A 24,467-nucleotide genomic window follows, 5' to 3' on the forward strand; every position below is an offset into this window, starting at 1 on the left:
AATAGGGAATCCTTTCCCCATTTCTTGTGTTTGTCAGGTTTGTCAAAGATCGGATAGTTGTAGATATGTGGCATCATTTCTGAGGGCTCTGTTCTGTTCCATTGATCTATGTCTCTGTTGTGGTACCAGTACCATGCTGTTTTGGTTACTGTAGCCTTGTAGTATAGTTTGAAGTCAGGTAGCATGATGCCTCCAGCTTTGTTCTTTTGGCTTAGGATTGACTTGGCGATGCGGGCTCTTTTTTGGTTCCATATGAACTTTAAAATAGTTTTTTCCAATTCTGTGAAGAAAGTCATTGGTAGCTTGATGGGGATGGCATTGAATCTATAAATTACCTTGGGCAGTATGGCCATTTTCACGATATTGATTCTTCCAACCCATGAGCATGGAATGTTCTTCCATTTGTTTGTATCCTCTTTTATTTCATTGAGCAGTGGTTTGTAGTTCTCCTTGAAGAGGTCCTTCACATCCCTTGTAAGTTGGATTCCTAGGTATTTTATTCTCTTTGAAGCAATTGTGAATGGGAGTTCACTCATGATTTGGCTCTCTGTCTGTGATTGGTGTACAAGAATGCTTGTGATTTTTGTACATTGATTTTGTATCCTTAGACTTTGCTGAAGTTGCTAATCAGCTTAAGGAGATTTTGGGCTGAGACAATGGGGTTTTCTAGATATACAATCATGTCATCTGCAAACAGGGACAATTTGACTTCCTCTTTTCCTAACTGAATACCCTTTATTTCTTTCTCCTGCCTGGTTGCTCTGGCCAGACATGAACAGACACTTCTCAAAAGAAGACATTTATACAGCCAAAAAACACATGAAGAAATGCTCATCATCACTGGCCATCAGAGAAATGCAAATCAAAACCACAGTGAGATACCATCTCACACCAGTTAGAATGGCCATTATTAAAAAGTCAGGAAACAACAGGTGCTGGAGAGGATGTGGAGAAATAGGAACACTTTTACACTGTTGGTGGGACTGTAAACTAGTCCAACCATTGTGGAAGTCAGTGTGGCGATTCCTCAGGGATCTAGAACTAGAAATACCATTTGACCCAGCCATCCCATTACTGGGTACATACCCAAAGGACTATAAATCATGCTGCTATAAAGACACATACACACGTATGTTTATTGCAGCACTACTCACAATAGCAAAGAGTTGGAACCAACCCAAATGTCCAACAACGATAGACTGGATTAAGAAAATGTGGCACATATACACCATGGAATACTATGCAGCCATAAAAAATGATGAGTTCATGTCCTTTGTAGGGACACGGATGAAACTGGAAAACATCATTCTCAGTAAACTATCACAAGGACAAAAAACCAAACACCGCATGTTCTCACTCATAGGTGGGAATTGAACAATGAGAACTCATGGACACAGGAAGGGGAACATCACACTCCAGGGACTGTTGTGTGGTGGGGGGAGGGGGGAGGGACAGCATTAGGAGATATACCTGATGCTAAATGACGAGTTAATGGGTGCAGAAAATCAACATGGCACATGGATACATATGTAACAAACCTGCACATTGTGCACATGTACCCTAAAACCTAAAGTATAATTAAAAAAAAAAAAAGAAAGTTGTCAGCAGGCAAACATCAAAAAAAAAAAAAAAATACCAGCTAGAACACCCAGGTGGGTTCCACATGGACCAATCCCCCCTTCCCGCTATCTGGAACTTTTCACTTAGCTAACTCTGAGCCTGACTCAACCTCTCCCAATTTCCTCATTTTCCTTTAAAATGCCCAGTCGTCTCTACACAAATCAAAGTTGAGTGCAATTCATGTGTGACTCTTCTTATTGTAATAGCACATTAGTGATTCAAATCTGTCCTTACCACTTTAGCATCCAACTTTTTTTATTTTTCACAGAATGAATCTCCTTCTTCTGGTTATCTACATCAGAGATTTGAGGGTTTTATCTATAGTGTGAGAACATGGAGGACTTCTTTACACTCATTCCATTTTTTTCATTATAGTTCCCTTTGTGGTACTTATGTTAAAATAGCACTCTTACCAAAATACCTAGAATTTCTCGTGACGAACTTCATATCCTGGCACTTCGTGGTGATAAAAAGTCAATTTATGTTCAGTAACAACTGTACTTTTTTTTTTTTTTTTTTGAGATGGAGTCTCACTCTGTCACCCAGGCTGGAGTGCAGTGGCGCGATTTCGGCTCACTGCAAGCTCCGCCTCCCAGGTTCATGCCATTCTCCTCCCTCAGCCTCCCGAGTAGCTGGGACTACAGGCACCTGCCACCATGCCCAGCTTATTTTTCGTATTTTTAGTAGAGACGGGGTTTCACCGTGTTAGCCAGGATGGTCTCAATCTCCTGACCTCGTGATCCGCCCGCCTTGGCCTCCCAAAGTGCTGGGATTACAGGTGTGAACCACCGCACCCAGCAACAACTGTATTTTCTATGCTAGTAATCCTAATTTTTTTCATGATTTTCTTGATTTTTTTTCCAAATCAGTAAAATCTCAAAACATCAACGAGTATATTAAAAGAGAGAGAGAGACAAAGAGAGATATAGAAGACAGTGATGTCTGATGGGAATTTATATTATTTGTGCTAGGTGTTAATGTTTCATAAACCTCCTTTGTTTCTTACTAAATCTTTAATAAAGTCTCTGTATGCACACACTTAGTAAGTATGCAATGTATGCATGCACTTCAATAAATAATAGCATACTTCATAGAATACTACTCCCTTGGAGAATGCCTTTGGCTTTTAGTATATAGTCATTACAAACCAAAGATAACTCTCTATACCCAGTGTTTTTGGTCAATGTTTATACAGGAAAATTTATGTTTCTGTCTCCAAATTTCAACATAGCATTTTAAACAAAACAATGCATGAGTACATTTTCGAGTTACATTCTAAATTGGTATAATGTCAGACTCACACTTAGGCTTTTCAAAAGTTCACTATGTATCAACAAATCTTTACTGCTGCTAGAGCTAAGAGAGGGACAAGTGGCCATTCTGTGCTATTATTAACTTATTCTAAACAAGTTTCTATAGTGTCTTTCACAATAAGCTCTTATTTTTCCCTATTGTTCACATAATGAATCCCCAAAAAACTGAAGTATTAAAGAAAACTGTGGAGAAAGAATCAAAGCAGGCCGGGCATGGTGGCTCACGCCTATAATCCCAGAACTTTGGGAGGTTGAGGCAGGAGAATCGCTTGAACCCGGGAGGCGGAGGCTGCAGTGAGCCAAGATTGTGCCACTGCACTCCAGCCTGAGTGACAGAACGAGACTCTGTCTCAAAAAAAATAACTAGATGGGGGTTTAAAGTTGATAACACATTATAACGTTTCCCACTTAAAATAATGGGAAGTAGACTCACTGTGAGCACTTTAGGGCAGAATATGTTATTTTCAAGAAAAGATTATTGACAATAAGTGGGGTGCCTGCATTTGCCAGGCACTGTTCCAGGTGTTAAAACTACAACAATCAATGAAATGGGGGAGGAGAATGTATAAATATGTAAACATACATTTATATATTTATCTATTTTTCCTCTCTTATACAGGAAGAAAAATAGAAACATATATAATTGTATCAGGCCCCTGAAGCTAAGTAAAGCATGGTGAAGGGATTAAGGTCAGGGGAGAGTGCTATTTCAGATGGCCAAAGGAGAAGAAGGCCTATCTGCAAAAGTAACACTTGAGTGAAGACCTGAAAGGAAGAAAGGAGCCACAAGAACAACAGAAGGAAGAGTATTTCAGGCAGAGGACAATACATATAAAGGCTAAGGTGAATACATGCTAGGTGTGTTTGACAAACAAGGAGGTCAGTGTGACTGGAGTACAGTGAGGGAGGCAGAGTGATTTGAGACGTCCAAAAGGTAAGTAGGGGGCAGACAGACAGTCAATACCACAGTCCTGGTGGGGCATGGTAAGGAGCACTGGATTTGGAGTGAGATGTGCAGCAAATGGTAGGTTCCGAGCAGAGTCATGTGCTATGATCTGACTTGTATCAAAATTAAATGATCCCTCTGGCTGCTGTGTGGAGAACAGACTACAGAGGCCAGGAGTGAAAAATGAAGACACCAACTAAAGGCAACTGCAATTGACCAGGCAAGAGCTGTTGCAGGCCTGGAATAGAATGGTGGTGGTGGGGTGGTAAGAAATGGTTCAGATTCCTGATATATTCTCTAAGTTTCAGTGCAAAGACAGGACGTGAAAGCAAGGAAAGAATTAAAGACATCTCCAAGGCTTCTGATCCAAGCAACTAGAAAAATGGAATTGTTATTAACTGAAATGAGGCTGACTGACAGAGAAACAGATACAGGAGGTAAGAATTCAGTTTGGGGCAAATAAGTTTGAGATTGTTTTTGATATCTAGGTGCATTATTTGAGATTGTTTTCAGTATCTAGATGCATCCAGGCAACTGGATATATGAGTCTGGAGTTAGAAGAGGAATAGGTATTGGAGATATAAATTTGGGAGTTATCAGTATATACATGAAATTTAATGAAAGTTAGTTAGGTGAAGTCCAAGGACCAAATACTGGGACACAAGCACTCCATTAAATGAAGAGCAATGAACAGAGGAGACAGGCAATGAACAAATTGTTACTGAGGTAGAAGAAAAATCAAGAAAGTGGTATTCTAGACGGCATATAAAAATAGTATTTCAAGGTGAGTGATCAATTGTGTTAATACCAAAAGGTCCAGGAAGAGGAACTCCAATAACTGACAATCAAGTGTGGCAACATTAGATCACTGTTGACCTTGATGAGTAGTTTCTGTAGGACGGGATGGAGGTAACATGAGGTAAGCCAACTGAAATGGTTCAACAGAGAATGGCAGAAGAGGAAGCAGAGATAGGAATATAAAAAATTATTTTCCATGAAGGATAGTTATGAAATAAAAAATTATTTTCCATGAAGGATAGTTATGAAATAAAAAATTATTTTCCATGAAGGATAGTTATGAAACTGAAGGTATTTCAGCATGTTTATAAGTATACAGAAATGATGCTGTACTAAATTGGTGATGTAGGATAGGAGGGGAGGAAACATGCAGAAGCCTACTGTGAGTAACTGAGAAGTGGGATCTAGTGCACAAGTAGACAGGCCTTAGATGAGGTGAAAGCAGTTCACAAGAAAGGAAACAGCAAACACTGAGGCAGATGTGTGTAGGCTGGCAGATTTGGTGGATGGAGGATATTTTTCTCTTCCAATTACTTCAGTAATATCAATGACATATGAAACAAAGTTATCAGCTATGAATGAGGGGCAGAGAGAGGATATTGGCGGTTAGAGAGGAGAACATGTGAAATACTTACCTTGAAGAGAGGTAAAGTAGAAGACTATAGAAACAGTAGAATTGCTCAGTCATACTGAGAACCCGCTTAAGGTTAGATTACGTATCTCAAGTGAGACCAGGAAGTATAACTGTTTTTCTCTTGCTTCTTCATCTATTCCTCATGAGTGCAAAGGAGCTAAAAGTAGGAGTTAACCAAGGTTGGAGTTTTTCCAAGGCAAGTCTGACAAAAGAAGAGAGATGCTAGGAAAGGATAAAACCGTAAATTATGTATTCTAAGCTAAGTTGGAGTCAGAGTAATGAAGGGAAGAAACTGGAAATGTGGGAGATGGTGGAGAGAGTGGGATACATACTACAAAGATTACAGAGGACATGCAATTACTAGTAATGACAAGATCTAGAATACAATCACGGGGTAGATGGTTGAATCGAAAGAGGACAAGATTACTGGTGCAAGGTCATGAAACTGAGAGGTCAAGGTATTAGATGGGCTAATACTTGTATTATTCTTAACACGTGTATGTTAATTCTATCAAGAAAAATATATGAAATGGTAGGATACAGAAAGAAAGAGAATGAAGACACTTTTGGGTTTTATTTTTAGGAGTGACACTGTAATTTATTCTCATTTACCACTAAAAACATTTGAGTAGTCTTCACTTTAGGAAGAGTCATTTCAATATACTGTAGAATGTTAAACACTGCTATTAGTGTGCACAAGAAGAAACTATGTTATTCACTGCATCTGTACTGGGTGCACTGGAGAGACGGCATGTTTAGAAGGCAATTTGTGTGGCAGAATTGACTAAAATTATGTGATAACCAAACTATACGTTTAAATTTTTTTCTTGGGCCTTAAGAAATGATTGTGACTAAGACATCTTTTAACTACTTTAAGGTTAATATGTAAGATATTTACCTCTATTTCCAATGAATGACACATAACAATATGAAAAAAATTGATAGCCTCCTCTAAAAACAGTTAAACTATGATATAGCCAACTAACAGATAATATGGCCATCAAAGTAATTATGTAAAGACTCTGTAATAAATTCTGAAGAAAGTTGAATGTGCAGTATAATTATTATCTAAATATCCCCCAAAGCGAGACATTTAAAAACCTGAAAGTAAAATATCAGCTTGAAATGATAAAAAGTATTTGTTTTAGAAACTATGAGTAACTTTTTCCTTCTAGGTTCTACTTCCAAGTTTCTATTATTTTTCTTTTTTTCTTTTTCTTTTTGTATTTTGAGATGGAGTCTCGCTCTTGTTGCCTAGGCTAGCGTGCAATGACTCCATCTCAGCTCACTGCAACCTCTGCCTCCTGGGTTCAAGTGATTCTCCTGCCTCAGCTTCCCAAGTAGCTGGAATTACAGGCGCTCGCCACCACGCTTGATTAATTTTTTGTATTTTTTTTAGTAGAGACAGAGTTTCACCATGTTGGCCAGGCTGGTCTCAAACTCCTGACTTCAGGTGATCCACCCACCTCGGTCTCCCAAAGTGCTGAGATTACAGGCATGAGCGACTGCACTGGGCCTATTATTTTTCTAACAAAATGATTAATATGGTTAAGTGGTAACAGGATGAAAACCACCCCTAGGAATCAACTGCATGCAAAGCAATTGTCTTTGGTTTTTTTTTTTTTTTTTTTTTGAGACGGAGTCTCGCTCTGTCACCCAGGCTGGAGTGCAGTGGCGCGATCTCGGCTCACTGCAAGCTCCGCCTCCCGGGTTCACGCCATTCTCCTGCCTCAGCCTCTCCAAGTAGCTGGGACTACAGGCGCCCGCCACCACGCCCGGCTAATTTTTTGTATTTTTAGTAGAGACGGGGTTTCACCATGGTCTCGATCTCCTGACCTCGTGATCCGCCCGCCTCGGCCTCCCAAAGTGCTGGGATTACAAGCGTGAGGCACCGCGCCCGGCCAGCAATTGTCATACTTCATCTCTATGTGCAGTTTAAGGCACTTTGACAAGCAACATCTTTTTTAAGGTTCAAAAAAAACTGCTAGAGGTAGGCAGGGCAGATATTTTGTTCCACATTTTCAGATGAAGAAACTGATGTTCGGAGAATGTAACTGACTTGCCTGTAGCTTGCAAGAGGTATACTGGAAAGAGAGCCCCAGTGTATCCTATTGGCTTTATAACTCATTGAGCCCCACTGTATTATATTGACTTTATAACTCATTAAGAAATAGTTTAGGATACTTTTTCCTTTAAAATAGTGACTACATTTTACTAAACTGGAAGAATTTTGAGTGCAAGGACCTATTAACCTTTGAATTTATCAAATGACATAATTGCTGAATAATCATTTCTACAATGATTTAATTATATACAATAGTTGAGTAACTTCTTAGTTATGTTTACAAACTGTATTATCTGTCACATCACCAAATCTTTAACAGTCTCGTTCCTCAAAACATAAATAATCCATGTATTCTGAACAAGTGTTTGGATACACATTTTATAACTTTAATCATATTTAAAATGTATTATAAAATGTAGTATTAGTGACTTATTTTTAAGAAACAATACATCTTTTGTCAAGAAAATAACCACGCTGAATTTTACCAGTTTTCACAAGATGATTGCTTAAAATGATGTATATTTAAAGAATAATGTACTAAATAGTTATTAAGGAGCATAAAATAGTTAATTCAGCTATTAGATGCACTGGGAAAATCTGGCTAAAGGAATTTTAGTAAGCTAAATTCCACAATAAAATGAATAGATGAATCTTATCAAGGAGCCTACTAAAAATTACCAAAAATGTTCACTGTCTTCTTTCAGATCAAACAATACTTTATGATATTTCAAGTTGCTTCATTTTTAAAACATGACTAACTACAATGCCAGTGCTTCCAAAACCAACAGTGACCTCACTTTTAAAACATTCTTGTCAGGATAACATTTTCTTTCTAAAACATTACACTCATTCCTTTTAGCCAACCCTAATATTGAGTTCCCAAAAGTTTAATCAGCTACATTTTTTTTTCTATCAAATAGGCCAATTGTTACAACATTTTTTTGGAGGAAGAGGAATGTTATGAAAAAAATGGCTACTTTAAATGGTAGTCTAAAAAATGCACTCTTGTAAGGAAGAACGGCTATATTTGGTCACATATCATATTACTAGGGAAAATTTTATCATTTTATATGTGTCCATTTTGGTTAAAGATTAAAAGCTGTATTAGAAATCTTCGCATCGACCTAGACCACTTAAATACACAAAATTGATCCCCTTATGCCTCCTGATTTTTAAACTCCTACCATGGTGCTGAAGTGGTCAGTTAAGGAAGCATCAGGTAAGAGTAGTCCTGAGCTATGAGTTAACCTAGTAGACTTTGGGTTCATACTACAGTGTCAACAGAATGCTGGTATTAGAAGGACATGATTTGTGAAATGTTGTTAAAGGTTTTATTTTATCTTTTGACCAACTTTAATGGTATCAAATAAACAAATGGCATGCAAGATTCAAGGGGGAAATGTTCATAAAGAAAATTAGTGTTTGGACTCAAGAATAAACCAAATAGAATGAAAAATTCTGAACGGGAAAATAGACACTCCAAAATCTATATGCCTGTCTATTAAAAAGAACTTAATGCACAATAATTTATTCTCAAAAATTCCTCTAGGCTTCAAAAAGAAATATAGATTAAATATAGTTTCTTTCTTTTTTTTTTTTGAGACAGGGTCTCACTCTGTCACTCAGGCTGGAGTGCAGTGGCATGATCACAGCTCACTGTAGCCTCAACCTCCCAGGCTCAGGTGATCCTCCTACTTCAGCCTCTTGGGTAGTTGGGACTATAGCTGGGCTGGTTTTTTGTATTTTTAGTAGAGAAGGGGTTTCACCATGGTGCCCAGGCTGGTCATGAACTCCTGGGCTCAAGCAATTTGCCTGCCTCGGCCTCCCAAAGTGTTGGGATTACAGGTATGAGCCACTGCCCCCAGCCTTAAATATAGTTTCTAACATCATTTAAATGATCTCCTATAAAATTATAAACGTAGTTTAAATGAAAAAATGTGGCTACATTTTATAATCCTATGTCAAGTTTCTAAACTGTGAAGTTTTAGCATGAGTTTAAAAAAAAAGGCCTAGAAAAAGCACTGGTCTGGGAACAGTAAAAATAGTAACCATAATGGTAACAGAGCTTACTACAAAACGCTTCCTTTCTAAACCAAATCCATGAATTATTAAATCTTGTAACTATCCTATGGAGTTGAGATATTATTATGTATTATTATTACAGAAGGAAAAACAAAAACTCAGAGAGTAAATTAATCTCTCTTGGGTCACAGAAGAAATTACAGAAATTAAAAATTGAGTATTTGTGGCCAAACAATGAAGTTTTAAACTGTTTAAGAAGTACATTCATTGTTTTTACATGCTGTAAAGGTGCATGAAACTACAAAAATGTTTCTGAAAAGCTTTCTAAAAAGAAATGATTGCGTATGAACATCTTTGCCTTTCATATGAGAAAGTGAGGGAAAAATGTAACTTTTCTACCATATAGTGTAGTTGGATAAGAGACACTACTGGTCCTGTCATTTTTAAAATAGGAGTTTTGCTACTTAAAAAATGTAAAAATTATTGCACTGGGTAATTATCTCTAAGATCTTTCTGCACTAAAACCTGCTTAAGCCTGGAAATAGAATTATCTAATCATCAAAAAGAATTAATTCCACCACCATATGACTGAATTAAAGTATCTTCCAGCAAATCCTTGATATAATATTAATGCAGAAAAGTTTTAAAGATGGTCTTAGATCTAAGAGAAGAAAATTAAAGGTCTCTTGACTCCTTTTAAATGACATTTATATTGGAAAGATATCTTCTATGACTGTTTTTCAGAATGTGGACTGGGACCGATTCATGGGTCATGAAGTCAATTTAATGATTTACAAACAGCATTAAAAAAACTGAAAGCAAAAGAATAAGAAAATGCCTGATAATTATATTGTAAATAGTAAGGGTTAAGAATTACTTCATAAAATCTATCTGCTTACATAACTGCGCACTCAGTCACGATGTAAAATGTATTTTTTTAGCATGAGCATCAATCCAAAGAGATTGAAAGACACTATGCTAGAGTGCCAAAGTATATTTTGCATGTAATATATCTCACATGAAAAGAGTAATTTCATTAAATTCTGATGACTGGCGTTTCTAGTATCTATACCTAAAATATTTTGCTTTTTATAATTACAGTAAAATTATTGACATGCTGAAGAGCCAACTCGACGAAACATGCAAAGAAATTCTAGGAATGTAGCTTGATCAACAGAGTTCCAAAGAAACATCAACATAAAACTATTTGTGAAGAAACAAATGCAATGTTTAAAGAAGGTATCTGAAGGAAACCACACTCCTTGGAGAAATGGTGTTTCCAAGTCTTGGCAGAAAAATACAAGGCGAAAGGGGAACATCTTACTGTGTCAAAAAGCAAAAAAGCTGTCAAAGATTAGGTTGTGTCAAAGGATGTAGAAGTCAGCTTAACGGTTTCCCACTGATCAAAGATGAACAACTTGGGCATCAAAGAGAATGTCAGATTGAAACACAAACATTATAAAAATTCAAGGCTGGGTGTGGTGGCCTCATACCTGTAATCCCAGCACTTTGGGAAGCTGAGGCAAGCGGATTGCTTGAGCCCATGAGGTTGAGATCAGCCTGAGCATTGTGGTGAAACCCTATCTCTACAAGAAAAATACAAAAATTAGCCACCAGGCGTGGTAGCATGTGCCAGTAGTCCTAGCTACTCAGGAGGCTGAGGCTGCAGGGAGCTGAGAGCTCCACTGCACTCCAGACTGGGCAACAGATCCAGACTTGTCTTAAAAAAAAAAAAAAAAGAAAAGAAAAAGAAAAGAAAATTCAAGAGTTCAAATAAAACAACACTGATCACCTCCATGATTGCTAGGGTTTCAACTTAATATTCTAAAATCTAGTAAACAGAAGAATCAGGCATTTTTTCTTCCGTTTCCTCCACCAATGTTATTGTAGTTGTATCCAGAGAGTTTACAAGGACACGTTCTTTGCAAGAATTCCAGTTTGGAAGAAAAGAATGCAGGACAGATATACAAAGTCACCAAATTATAATCCATAATGAAATAATAAATGATTAGCCTTGGCTGTTAAAAACCATTAGATAAAAGACTGAGAGAGAACTTTATACTGGATGGGTTAGGCTGGCAACACCTAACATTTTAACACGATCAATTTTAACATTACTGAAAGTGGGACAAAGCCTCCTACTAGAAGCTAGTAGGAAGTACATCGAATAATACGAATATTATTCCCCTAAAAGAGAACTGAATCTAATCAGTCCTCTAGATCTAACTGCAAGGTTATAGGAAATACAAGGGCCAGAAAAAAATGTAAAAAAAGACCACAAAGATGCTATCAACTAAATTCAAAATATGGAAAATTATACAAGACCTAGTCTCTTCAATAAATAACGACAACAAAAAAAGAGGACAGGAAATTGTAGTAGGTTAAAAGAAACTTCAAAGACTCACTTTAATGTAATATTATAGACCTTGTTTGGATTCTGATTTGAACAAATCAAAACAGGATTTTTTCCAGAATTGGGCAATATGAATATAGACTGGATATTAATGACTTATTTTTTATTTAGTTAAGTATGATGATGATAATGTGGTTTTGTTAAAAAGAGATAAAATATTTTGTATAAGAATAAAGCATGACATATATACAGCAATTTAATTAGTAGATTAATATGTAAAGAAATACTTTGACATATACATAGTTCCTTTCCAACGTTTCATTTTTTTGGTAGATACAAGCTGAGCATCTCTACTCTGAAAATATGAAATGCTCCAAAATCTGAAACTTTATGAATGCCTGTATGACACCACAAGTGGAAAATTCTACACCTGACTTCATGTTATGTTTGAAGTCAAAACTCAGTCAAAACTTTGTTTTATGCACAAAATTATTAAAAATATCATGGAAAATTACCTTCAGGCTATATGTATAAGGTATGTGTGTGTGTGTGTGTGTGTGTGTGTGTATGTGTGTATACATATATATATATAAAATTAATGTAATGTTTAGTCCTGGGTGCTATCCCTAAGATATCTAATTATGTATACACAAATATTCCAAAATCTGAAAAAGTCCAAATCTAAAACACTTCTGGTCTGAAGGCTTTCAGATAAGGGATATTCAACTTGTATTAGAATTCCAAATCACTAAAAACACTCTCACCCAACTTCCTACCTTTAAAGGAGGGTATTAAGTATACCTCAGTTGAGTAAATGTCAAACAACTAAGTTTTGTTTTTGTTTCCTGATGTTTTTCCATTTATAAAGTAAACATACACTTCACATATAATACTTTAAAATATCACAAATATATAATTATGTCACCATAAATACAGTATTAAAAACTTACAAAACAGCAGAGCTGAGGAGCAAGCACATTTCATGATCCTCTTCTTGAAGCACTGAACTTATTTTCTTTCCTGTAGCTTTACTTATAGATGTCTTGAGTTTCTTAGCTAGCTTTTTTGGTGTGTTGGTTATAGAAGATTCTTCTGTACAGCAACTGTATACTTCCACCTTTATCTGAAAGTCTGGCCCTGCTTCATTACTAAAAACAAGGGCATTCATAATGTTGGAAATTTAACTCAGTAGAAAATAAAATTATAACATTCTTTTATGTTTATGTAACATTTAAAATCAGCATTTAACATCAGGAAAACAAAAATTAAAACCACTATGAGATACTACTTCACACCCATAAGGATGGCTATTATCAAAAAGGCATGAGATAAATTGTTGACGAGGGTACACTGTACAGTGACTAGTACACTGCTGGTGGAGTCATTATGGAAAGCAGTATAGAGGTTCCTAAACAAATTAAAAAGGAAACTACGATATGATCCAGCAATCCTTCTTCTGGGTTTATACTCGAAGGAGATAAAATCATTACCTTGTGAAGTTATCTGCACTCCCCTGTTCATTGCAGCATTATTCACAATAGCCAAGATATTGAAGAAACTATAAGAATGCAGCATTATTCACAATCGCCAAGATATGTCCATCAATGGTAAAACAGATAAAGAAAATAAGGTACGTGTGTATACACACACACAATGGACAACCATTCTGCCTTAAAAAAGGAGATCCTGCCATTTGCTTCAACACGGATGAACTTGGAGGATATTAAGTTAAATAAGCCAAGCATAGAAATAAAAATATTGTATGATCTCAATTATATGTGGAATATTAAAAAAAAAAAGAGCTCAAAACCATAGAAATAGAGAAAAAAATAGTGGTTACCATGGGCAAGGATTGGGGGAGAGGAAATGGGGAGATATAGGTCAAAGGACACAAAATAGCAGATATGTAGGATGAACAAGTTTAGAGATACAATGTACTGTAAAAACATGAGGTGAATGTTAATAAAATTGTGTTAGAGATTTTTGTTAGATTTTAGCTGCTTTTGTCACAAAAAGTAACGTGAGATGATAGATGTTAATCTGTTTGATTATAGTAACATTTTACTATTTATATGTATCCTGTAACATCGTGTTATAAACCTCAAATATACACAATAAAATTTCTTTTTAAAATAAATAAAAGGCTGCAGGGGAGCCAAGAGAAGACTGCAAAATCTCCTCAATAAGTGCAAGGTTTATGGGGAAAAAAATAAGAATTTGGAATAAGTTTATGTTAATATATGTTAATGAGACAGAATCTCTCAGTGTTTATTTAGCCCCTAAATGGCCTGAGAGAGTTACTGCAACTTTCAGAGATATCAGCTTCAAAACTAGGGCAATCTTAACTTAATTTAACCAATATATACATAGGTATGTTAAAGAAAGCATAAAATACCCTGGTCATTTTGTTGCCAATACTATTTCTCTTTGTCATTCCTTTAATACATTTTTAAGGTATTTATATGTGTAATTTTCTGAAATGACTGTTCTTCCAAAAAAAATCTGCTAAACCTTTAGTTTTCATTTCTTCTTTATAAAGAGTCACTTATAGTGCACTCGTCACTGTGCCCCGACCCTCCCCCACTTTTGTACCTAATAACTATAAATAACATTTTACTATCTGGTTATATAGGGGAAAAATATGGTTCAAAGCATGAACTCCTTGAGAATGGGTGCTGTCTGGGTGATCTTTGTGTTCTTAATTTAGTATTGTGCCTGGAATGTAGAAGGTACTAGATATATATTTATTAAATAAATATGCAAAATTCTGCAATTTTAGCAAATGTTAAGATTGGCTTTACCCTTTTTCAAACACAACGAACTACCTTTGAACTACCTTTAGCATTAAAGACTGTGGTGGTGTTACTAACAATAAAATATACTTAAGACTGCAAAAGAGGTCCATCAGCAGCAGATGTTACTTGCAGATGGAAGATCCATCAGTTTCAGAGATTTACAAAATGGAGCACAGACTTTTAAAGATATAAATGGCCAATCTATAGTTTGAATAAATCCCAGGAATAGCTTCCAGCTATTTTTAGTTTATTATTTGGCAACTTTTAAACATACAGTATTCCTGGTAATGACTAACAAATGTCAATATTTAGAGAAAAACCAGAGATTCATAAATATTGAATACTTATTAAAAACAATCATAACAAAAAGCACATTTTTCAACATTTAGAACATTTGTCAGCAGTTATTTTTAGTACAATTTAAAATATTTACAGAATTCTCAAAAAATTATAAATCATGTGTTGTCTTCCTAAGTAACTTCTATTGTTCTTTCCCTGGAAAAAAAAGTCTGATTTTTGTCTCCATGATCAAAACAAACAATAGCAAAATGATGTGAAGAAAAGCGCCCATTAACTGGTAATTCTGGCCAAAAAAAAAAATTCACTAGCAATAGTTGATAATGGAAATAAATGTATTCAGATAACCCAGAAAAAAGTAATTTTTTTAGCCTCAATTATATAAGCATTTGGGGATATGTTTTGGACCCTAAATAAATTCCTTTGGTTCAATACAGCTTGTAAGAAGGCCTGAATTACTACTTATAACTCAGAACAATGCATTTTATTTTTCCAGGCTATACTATTACTATGAGACACTGGACCAGAAGCCACAAAATACGGTTTGCTATAGGTTTTTTTAATGTTATGTGAGTGACAAAACTAGGCTTCCGAAATCTCACCTGTCTAGCTCCACAGCTGAAAATGGCAAAAACCATGCACATGGATTTTTATATTAATAGTAGCTATTAACATTTAGATCTAAAGATCGTGTCTTTAAAAGTCTAAAATACAAATCCCACACTGATTTAGGCACATAGAACCTTTGAAGGAGGGCAGGAAAGAATATGTTAGTTAAAAATGATTTCAATGGCTACCCAAGGAGTTCTTTCTTGTTCTGTATTATGACCACAATAAAATGAGCCTGTAAAAGAGCAGGGACAATAAAAACAGCCCTGAGGATCACCCATTTTTTTTTTTATTGTTTTGAAGTACATGAAAGAAGTGCACCATAAGAAAAAGAACACCCCAAAATTTCAAAGTGCTCTTCCTATAGCATGTACTTCAGGACTATCTTGTAAATAAAGTTGCTATACTATTTTAGTATTTCTGCAACCAAATATCCTACATGAGATAAAAATCCTGTTTTATGCTTAAATTCTCTCTATATCGAATAACATTACAGGATATTCTGTTGTATGCAGAGCTTAGTTAATAACAACTACATTTATTAACAATCTAAAAATGGGTCATATCTAATAAGTCAAATATTTACTGCTAATAGTAATTACAAGATTTCCATTTTTATTTCACATCAGAAAACTGCAGATAGAGAAATGGACTTCTTCTGAACAAAGTAATTTTTAAAATCATGCTAAACATTGAAAGATCACTTAAACATTTAAAAAGAACACTTAAACATAAAAAGAATCCAAAGAACCAATAATAAGAACCTCCTTTTAAAAAAGAATTTTAGATTATTTTTATTCTCTGAAGATTAAAAAATACTTACAATATGGTTACATTTTCAAAACATATATCTGTGATTGTTTTATCCACATTCACCACATCAGTATCAAACACATTAGCTCCCATTTTGAATAAACAAAAAATGGCATAGCGTTGTGATCCTGGAGGAAAAATAACAACATATTAAGCAATAATCCATGTAATAAATCATTATGTTACAATCTACTTGAAAATGAAAAATATTAGCTTAAATATTATTAAGAGATTCTTTTCATACATTGTATACTGTAACCCTTCAGTCTTACAGTGACTGTTCTGCCAGTATATAGGAATACCTTACTCAACTAGAACACAACAATTAAATAAGAAAGCAAAAAATAAAGTTAAATATACAGGCCTCTCAGCAGCCTAAAGAAACCACCAAACTCATAAATTTTATTCCTATTAAACTTCTTAAGCTTTAATAGTAAACTTTATATACACATATGCGCGGGCGTGCACACGTGCACACACACACTACTACTACCTTTGTCATTTTGGTTTCCAAGTCTATTTAAGAAAAAGATGTTTTTTATTAGAAGAGGTTCAGAGTAGGCACATTAACAACAGCAAAATATTTTCCACCAAACTAACAGCAAGGGAGGAAACCACAAGAAAAACAAAACAAAACAAAACAATAAAATAGACATGAGAACACAAAAAACATAGCTGCTGGGCCTTTTAATTTGGTGATGTTTTAAAAAGTATTAGGTGATTAAAAGGCTAAATCCTCATTATTGAGAAAATGTAGCTCTTCAGAAAAACTTACTCTCTTTAGTAATCAGAAAGCTTGACTTAATTCTCAAATGTATTCCTTTGTAAAATAAATTATATTTCCTAATTGAATAATAAACACTAACCTGATTTTAAATTCTTCATATAAAACTAATTATGCTTAATATGATTCAGTTTTTAAAGTACAAGGAACAAAGCTATCACAATAGACAAGAAAGATAAAGTATTATCATATCTTTCCTGCTTTGCCTCTAACAGCTAGAAATCATTCGAGGTTAAATTTCCATGACCTAAGCAATACATGGATTTGTAAAGACTATATAAAACCATAAAATATTGAAGGAAAAAAATCAGATCAAGCTAAAAATCTTTCCTTATTTCATCCTGTTAAATAACCTGAAGTAATGAAATAAGGCAGAAAAATCTTCCAGATTCTGGTCAAATACAAGAAATGTTGGCTTTACCTTTATTTGCTAAACATTTTCTTTTGTTCCTTATTTCCCCTCCCCCGTTTCCACTCTGAACCCGGTACTTACTGTCCTTGCACTGGTTCCTGTCAACAACTAAAAGTACACTACATATGCACTATATTAATTAGTATCAAGTGACTGCAACATATTTATATTAAAAATCAGAAAACAGTTCAAGATGCTGCTTATTCTTTCAAATGACATCAATTTATTTCAGCAAGGAAGCAGTCCTTTTTCTCAATAATCAGATATACTACATACTAAAGAAAACATTTCAATTACAAATTAAAATCATACATACGTTCTTTATTGCTGAAGTGATCAGAGTCTTTCCACATTAGTGGTATTCGAATATCTATAAAGAAGGGAAAAAGAAATGGCAAGTAATAATTTTGGTAAGTTTTATTCTTTATAGTGACCTGAACCTCTGCATTCCATAATAATTCTGACTACTAAAGCTAAAATAAAGTGTTATTATTTAACAGCACATTTTCTAGATATTGTTCATAGTTTGTACTTTTAAAAAGTTTATCTGTGAAATTTTTGTGAGGTAAAAATATATTCTTCTTATAAAAGTAACTGTTCTAACTCCATATATAAAATTTGTTTTTTCCTTACTGATTAATTATGACATCTTTATCATATATGCCATTCTGAGTAAATGTCTGTTCCTTGGCTATACTTTTATGAATTTGAATCATTTATTAATTACTATCTAGCTAAATACCAACACTGTACTATTTTTCTTTTCTTTTCTTTTTTTTTTTTTTTTGACAGGGTCTTGCTGTGTTGCTCAGGCCGGAGTGCAGTGGTGCCATCATGGCTCACTGCAGCCTTGAACTCTAGGGCTCAAGCAAACCTCCCACCTAAGCCTCCCATGTAGCTGAGACTACAGGTGTGCGCCATCTGCTGCCCAGGCTGGAGTGCAGTGGTGCGATCTCAGCTCACTGCAACCTCCACCTCCCGGGTTCAAGCAATTCTCCAGCCTCAACCTCCCGAGTAGCTGGGACTACAGGCATGTGCCACCACGCCTGGCTAATTTTTTTCTATTTTTAGTAGAGACGGGGTTTTACAGTGTTAGCCAGGATGGTCTTGATCTCCCGACCTCGTGATCCGCCCGCCTAGGCCTCCCAAAGTGCTGGGATTACAGGCGTGAGCCACTGTGCCCGGCTGCCTAATTATTATACTTTTTCTTGTAGAGACAGAGTTCACTATGTTTGCCAGGCTGTTCTTCAACTTCTGGGCTCAAGCAATCTGCCCTCCTTGGCCTCCCTAAGTGCTGGGATTACAGGCATGAGCCATCATGCCTGGCAACACTATGCTATTGTAACTATTACACCTTTATAATATACTTACTAATTTGTAAGATATATTTCATTTTTGAAAACACCTTACTCTAACTTGCTAATTTCTTTATATAAATTTTAGAACAAATTTTGTCAAAATCCCCCTTTCCCAAGTGTTTTATTAGTATTCCATTATCCAAATTAATTTGGGAACTGATAACTTTATAATATTCTGTCTTTATATACAATAGCATAATAATTTATCTTTACATTTTTATTAAGGTTATTCTTGAATAATTAATATTTTTGTTTTTTGGAGGTTTTCTTGTAAAGGATATCTTTTTCACTATTACATTTTCTAATTAGTTATTGTTGATTTTAAGATAAACTACCACTTTTTGTATATTTATCTTGAATCCAGTCACTTTTACTGAATTCTTTATTCATTCAAATAGTGTTGCATTAAATTCTCTTAAGTTTTGTAAGTCTACAATCTATTATCTTTTTTTTTTTTTTTGAGACAGAGTCTTGCTCTATCACCCAGGCTGGAGTGCAATCGTGAAATCTCTACTCACTGCAACCTCCACCCTCCCCTACCACCCCTGCCCCGGGGTTCAAGTGATTCTCCTGCCTCAGTCTCCGGAGTAGCTGGGATTACAGGCATGCACCACCACACCTGGCTTAGTTTTGGATTTTCAGTAGAGACAAGGGGTTCACCATGTAGGCCAGGTTGGTCTCGAACTCCTGACCTCAAGTGATCTGCCTGCTTTGGCCTCCCAAAGTGCTGGGATTACAGGCATGAGAAACCGTGCCGGGCCTACAATCTATTATCTTCAAACAGTATTCAATTTATTTATTTTCAATAGTTTCATCTTTTATTCTTATTATTTTAGCTAGAATTTCTAAAATTGTTAAATTACATTGGCATAACAGACATTGTAATTTTGTTTTTGATTTTTATGAGAATGCTTTATTGTTTTGTAATTATGACTTGGCTGATATCCTGCCAAAATGTCCACTTCTTCTTGCTTGACCACAGCTGCTGACTCATTTCATTTCACAACTGTTCTTATTCACAGCTGTTTTTGCTCTGTTAGGATTAACAGAGCATTAACTATTTACACTATCATGGGAGGGACATGGATCCTGACTTCCTTTGCTGTACACCCACAACCTGTGGGCCAGCCTTCTTCTATGCCATGCCTAAGAGAGGAGGGTGGATATCAGCTCCACAAGAGAAGTTGGATACTGATTTTCCAGCTAGTCTTGTGCTCTTCAGATAGCAATGGATTTGTAACCCATCAACTCTATTTCTGAATTCAGCTTCCAATGATAGAACTTCCTTCCACATTCTTGCAAATGGCTCAGTTTCAGTTTACAGTACTCTAACCTTTGTCTTGTTTTATGTCTTCATTGACATTTTAATGGTAAACTGGGAGAGTCATAATAAGACAGCTGACTTGATGCTATCAAGTCCCAGAAGTCTGTCTATCATTTTCAAAAGTGAAAACTAAGGTACTTGGTGAACTGATTTGGTTTATTCATTAAATTAGTAGTCGGTGACGAAGCTAATTACCACAATATAATTATGGTAAATACTACATTTACATACGGTAAATATTTGGTGTTCAGCAGAAATAACAAGTGTAAATTTGTGATTTAGTTTCATAAAGACCTGGCCAGGGAGTGGTGTAGCTGGAAACAGAAAACCCAGGTATTTTCTGGCTATCAATGTAATCTCAAAACATTATGAAACTTTGTTGCAAATATTCATCTTTACCAAAATGAAGGTCACCTTTTCATCCCAATATCAAGAGAAAATGGATGTATAAAGATGAATTCATTTTTTATTTTGTTTTTACAAACACATACAAAATATAATTAAGTCTAGGCAAAGATGAAAAGACATTACGTAAGTATCCGATTTTCTCAGAGTTTCCGTTCCTTAATTTAAAATTATCTTTTGGAAAGAAGAAACACATGCAGAAATAAGTTCAATCTTTACACTTGAGTAATTGTGGGCAGGAAATAGTTTTTTATTTTATTTTAAATACTTTTACTTAAGAGCCTCCTTCTAAATGTACAGTTATTTCTAATATTACGAATTGCTACAATCAATAAACTGTTATGAAATGACGATAGATGTTGACTATCATGGCATTTGAGTGTTTAACAGCAACTTAACATATCTCATTTATATACTGAGTGGCACTATATTAGAAGCAAGAAATGAAGGACATGTTTAGTTTTTATAAAATCTCAAAGATCTATAGTAATTTATTCACAAAAAATTTACTACACATAATGAACAATACCACATAAAAGTACATGTTTGATAGCAAAGGGATACAAGGATAAAACATGTTTTGTTTTGTATTATAAAGATAAAAACAAATATAAATAACTATAAAACAAGCAACAAATTTTTACATATTCCAGTTATTTTCTGAAGAATATTTTGCTTAGCTGAATGCAATTCTTCAGATTTTGGCCATTTATGTACTTTGTAAAATGTAGGTCTACCGTCTTGTGTGATAATTTTGTTTATCCAGAAAAATATTACTAGAAACAGTTCCTTAGGTGACAGTGCCTCAAATGTAGCAGCAGGCTCTCTAGTACAAGACTTTCAGCCAATAACCTAGTGATTACTTAAGGACCAGTGGAGGTATATACTGTTGTTTCAAAAATGTACTGATGAGAAAATATTTGTAAAAGTGCATTATCTGACTAGTGTACACACAAGTCAGCCATGTATTCATTTCAATCTGTGGCATCTCCAAGCCATTGTCTTTAGCTTCCTGAACACTTTGGAGAAACTGAGACTGCACAGCATAAGTGCCATCTAGTGGTGAAGGGTCTCCTAACTGTATTAGGAATTCAGAGAAAGGAAACATCCTTTCTAGTTGGAACGGTAACAGAGATTATATTATATATAGATAAACAAACAGATATTTAAGAGAATGTAGTTATTTCGCAAGCTAATTGGGTGTCAGAAGCATGGGTTATGTTGCCAGGACAAGGAGAGAAATGTCTGCTAAAGCAGACAGCTTATGTTTAGGAGTAATAGAAGATATGACTAGAAAAAAAATTGGGTCAAAATGGAAGACTGGAGAAAAATGTTTGGTCTTTACACTACAGGCAATGAACAGCAGCCATCCATCCAAGAGTCACTGAGCAATTACTATGAGCCAAGCACCATGCTAGCTTCTGGGTATAAAGTGATGACCAAAATAAACATGGTACCAAAACCTCACGGAACTTCTGACCTAGACAAAACATTATAAACATTATTACAGCTTCTGAGCAGGAAAAGAACAGAGTCAAAAGACTTGGGTTTGGCCTAGCTCAGTCACTTAGCCTCCGAGTCTGTAGAAAATAACAATTACTCTACCTATTTTACAAGGCTGCACTAGGGAGAAAACTGTAGAATATGTAACGTATGAAACAGTTTTCTTAAACTCTCAAGTTCTATATACATGTAGCACATAATGCTGAAAACAGTGTTTTAGAACAAATATTCTGATAGAGGTATGAAAAACAAAATGAAGAGAACGGAGACAGGGCATAAAACAAAATCCACCATGTAGTTACAGAATTTATTCAGCAATATAAAAGATTCATTTATAGCATACCTGATATGGCAATCTTTCCTTTACATGCTGTTCGTTCTTTACTTTCAAATTTCACATCACTGTCAAAACAAAAAAACTTATGGAAAAAAGATCTTCTCTAATAAGCAATTGTTTTAACAGTGTTTCAAAAATGTCGAAATATTAAAAGCAAATGCATATCCATGAATAATAATGAATTCCAGTTAATGTAAACTATTTGACTCAAACTTTAAGATGTTTAGTCAACAGTTAGCAAGTTAAAAGAAATATTTGGAGCCATTCCCTGATTTTTCATATCAACTTTATATTCCTTGGTGACTGTATACTGGGTACTTTACAATGAAAGACTTTTGTGATCATTTGTATCTGTAAACAAGATGTACAATATTTGTCCATGTCCCCAGAAGTATAATACCTTAGATCACAATTTCATAAATTACATTTCTAACTTACCAGACACAGTGGCCTGAAAAAGTTAATGAACTTCCCAATCATGCAATTTGCTGTCCAGGAGTATCTTATCCTTATAGAACCTGATAAATATCCAAAAAAGTACCCTCTGCTGTATAATCATATTTAATATCATATTTAATTTCCCCAAGATTCCAAAGAACTAAGCATATGTTAAAACAATAAATTAACAAACTAAGATGAGAAACAGAGTAGCTCTGTAGACAGAATAAAATTTAGAGAGAAAAATATTATGATTCAAAGGAAATTCTGGGGATATAAGACACTTCCAAATCTGAAGTTAGAATATTTTATTACCATGAAAACTTTAAAAATAGAAACAATCCAATCTTTGACTATTTCCCTAATATCCTATTTTCCTAATAAACTGCATTTAGAGATTAGCATTCCATTTACAGGGCAATATTTCTAAGAGTATTATTTGTATTTTTCATTCCTATTTAATTTGGTCAGCTCGTTAACTACCAGCTAATTTAATTTGTTACTTCAAATAAGTGATAAGATGGAAATTTTCCATTTGGATATTGTTTGATTCTAAGAAGGCTTCTGGAAAAAGACTGGATGGGAGTTTGAAATGGGACGTTATCTAAGTAATTTTCAGAAGAGGATGACAGCAACACACTGCTTTCAGTAGGTCTGTTAAACAGACTGCCAATATATTCATTATAATGCATCCAAATTTGAAAATAAATATATCATCCAACTTTTTTGCCCCTTTACTGGATTAAACTCATAAATACATAGGTGACATATATTTCAAATGAGCTAAAATAATTTACTGATGTAAAGTTCGTAAGTTTATATGAGATATTTACATAGTATTTATAGAATTATACATTAGGTATGACTAAAATAACGCAGTATATTTAAAGCCATATATTCTCAGAATTCTACCTAATTATTTTATGGCCATATCTGGTATTAAAACTAGGGAATTCACTCAGTGAAACATACAAATACTCATTGTTTATTTCAAAATAAAGTTTCACTGAATCATAAATTTTAAAAAGAGCGAAGTTCAACATTTTATATTAGTTTGTAATGTCAGAGAAGATTATCTTGCTTATTACTTCCTCACAGAGTAAAAAGTTCAATTCAACAGTTCAACTGAACAGTTTATTATCTATTTTAGTGAAATAATACACTGAAAGGCCCACTAGAAATCAAACACAAATCTCAATTTCTTCAAATTTGTACAAGAAATACAATACAAACATAATTGGTTGGCATTTGAAAGTAATATTTCTAAAAATACCTATATGAGCAATGCATAATATAAATTCTTAAAATACTTATTTCAGTGAAAAAGTACAAGGAAGCTCAAATATAGTGAGTAACTTAAGTATTATGGAATAGGTCATAGATTATGCTAAAGTTGAGATCCATTAGGTATTATTAAATTGGATTAAATTTGAGGCTTTGGAAGGCAAATGAAATTCTGAAATACTAGAACTACCAAAAGCAAACTTGCTGAATATTTACCAAGAAAAATTTTCCCCTTCCAAACTATTCAACTACCTGGCAGAGTATAGCTTTCTCCCCTGCAATTATAAATTATTTGCATAGGCATTTCCAGGATTGGTGAGCAAACTTATTATACACAAATATTGTCAAACTATGATA

At 34.7% G+C, this 24,467-nt stretch overlaps 1 protein-coding gene and 1 long non-coding RNA gene across 2 annotated transcripts in view; one reads left to right on the forward strand and one right to left on the reverse strand.

Annotated features, from left to right (window-relative positions):
- LOC131383063 (uncharacterized) overlaps positions 1–12,234 on the forward strand; it is a 32,528-nt gene extending 20,294 nt beyond the window's left edge. Inside the window, exons 3-5 of the long non-coding RNA XR_009212786.1 lie at positions 4,182–4,316; positions 10,500–10,637; positions 12,085–12,234. This is a non-coding gene — a long non-coding RNA (uncharacterized LOC131383063). The remainder of the gene's footprint in view (positions 1–4,181; positions 4,317–10,499; positions 10,638–12,084) is intronic.
- RTKN2 (rhotekin 2) overlaps positions 1–24,467 on the reverse strand; it is an 82,076-nt gene that overhangs the window by 31,106 nt on the left and 26,503 nt on the right. The window contains exons 3-6 of the mRNA XM_032138136.2: positions 22,395–22,453; positions 17,778–17,831; positions 16,276–16,393; positions 12,702–12,899 (exon numbers count right to left, since the gene is read on the reverse strand). Of these exons, the coding sequence (XP_031994027.1) occupies positions 12,702–12,899; positions 16,276–16,393; positions 17,778–17,831; positions 22,395–22,453 (429 nt within the window). The remainder of the gene's footprint in view (positions 1–12,701; positions 12,900–16,275; positions 16,394–17,777; positions 17,832–22,394; positions 22,454–24,467) is intronic.

The sequence above is a fragment of the Hylobates moloch genome, unplaced genomic scaffold (assembly GCF_009828535.3).
Source record: "Hylobates moloch isolate HMO894 unplaced genomic scaffold, HMol_V3 SCAFFOLD_3, whole genome shotgun sequence".
Classification (NCBI taxonomy): Eukaryota; Metazoa; Chordata; class Mammalia; order Primates; family Hylobatidae; genus Hylobates; species Hylobates moloch.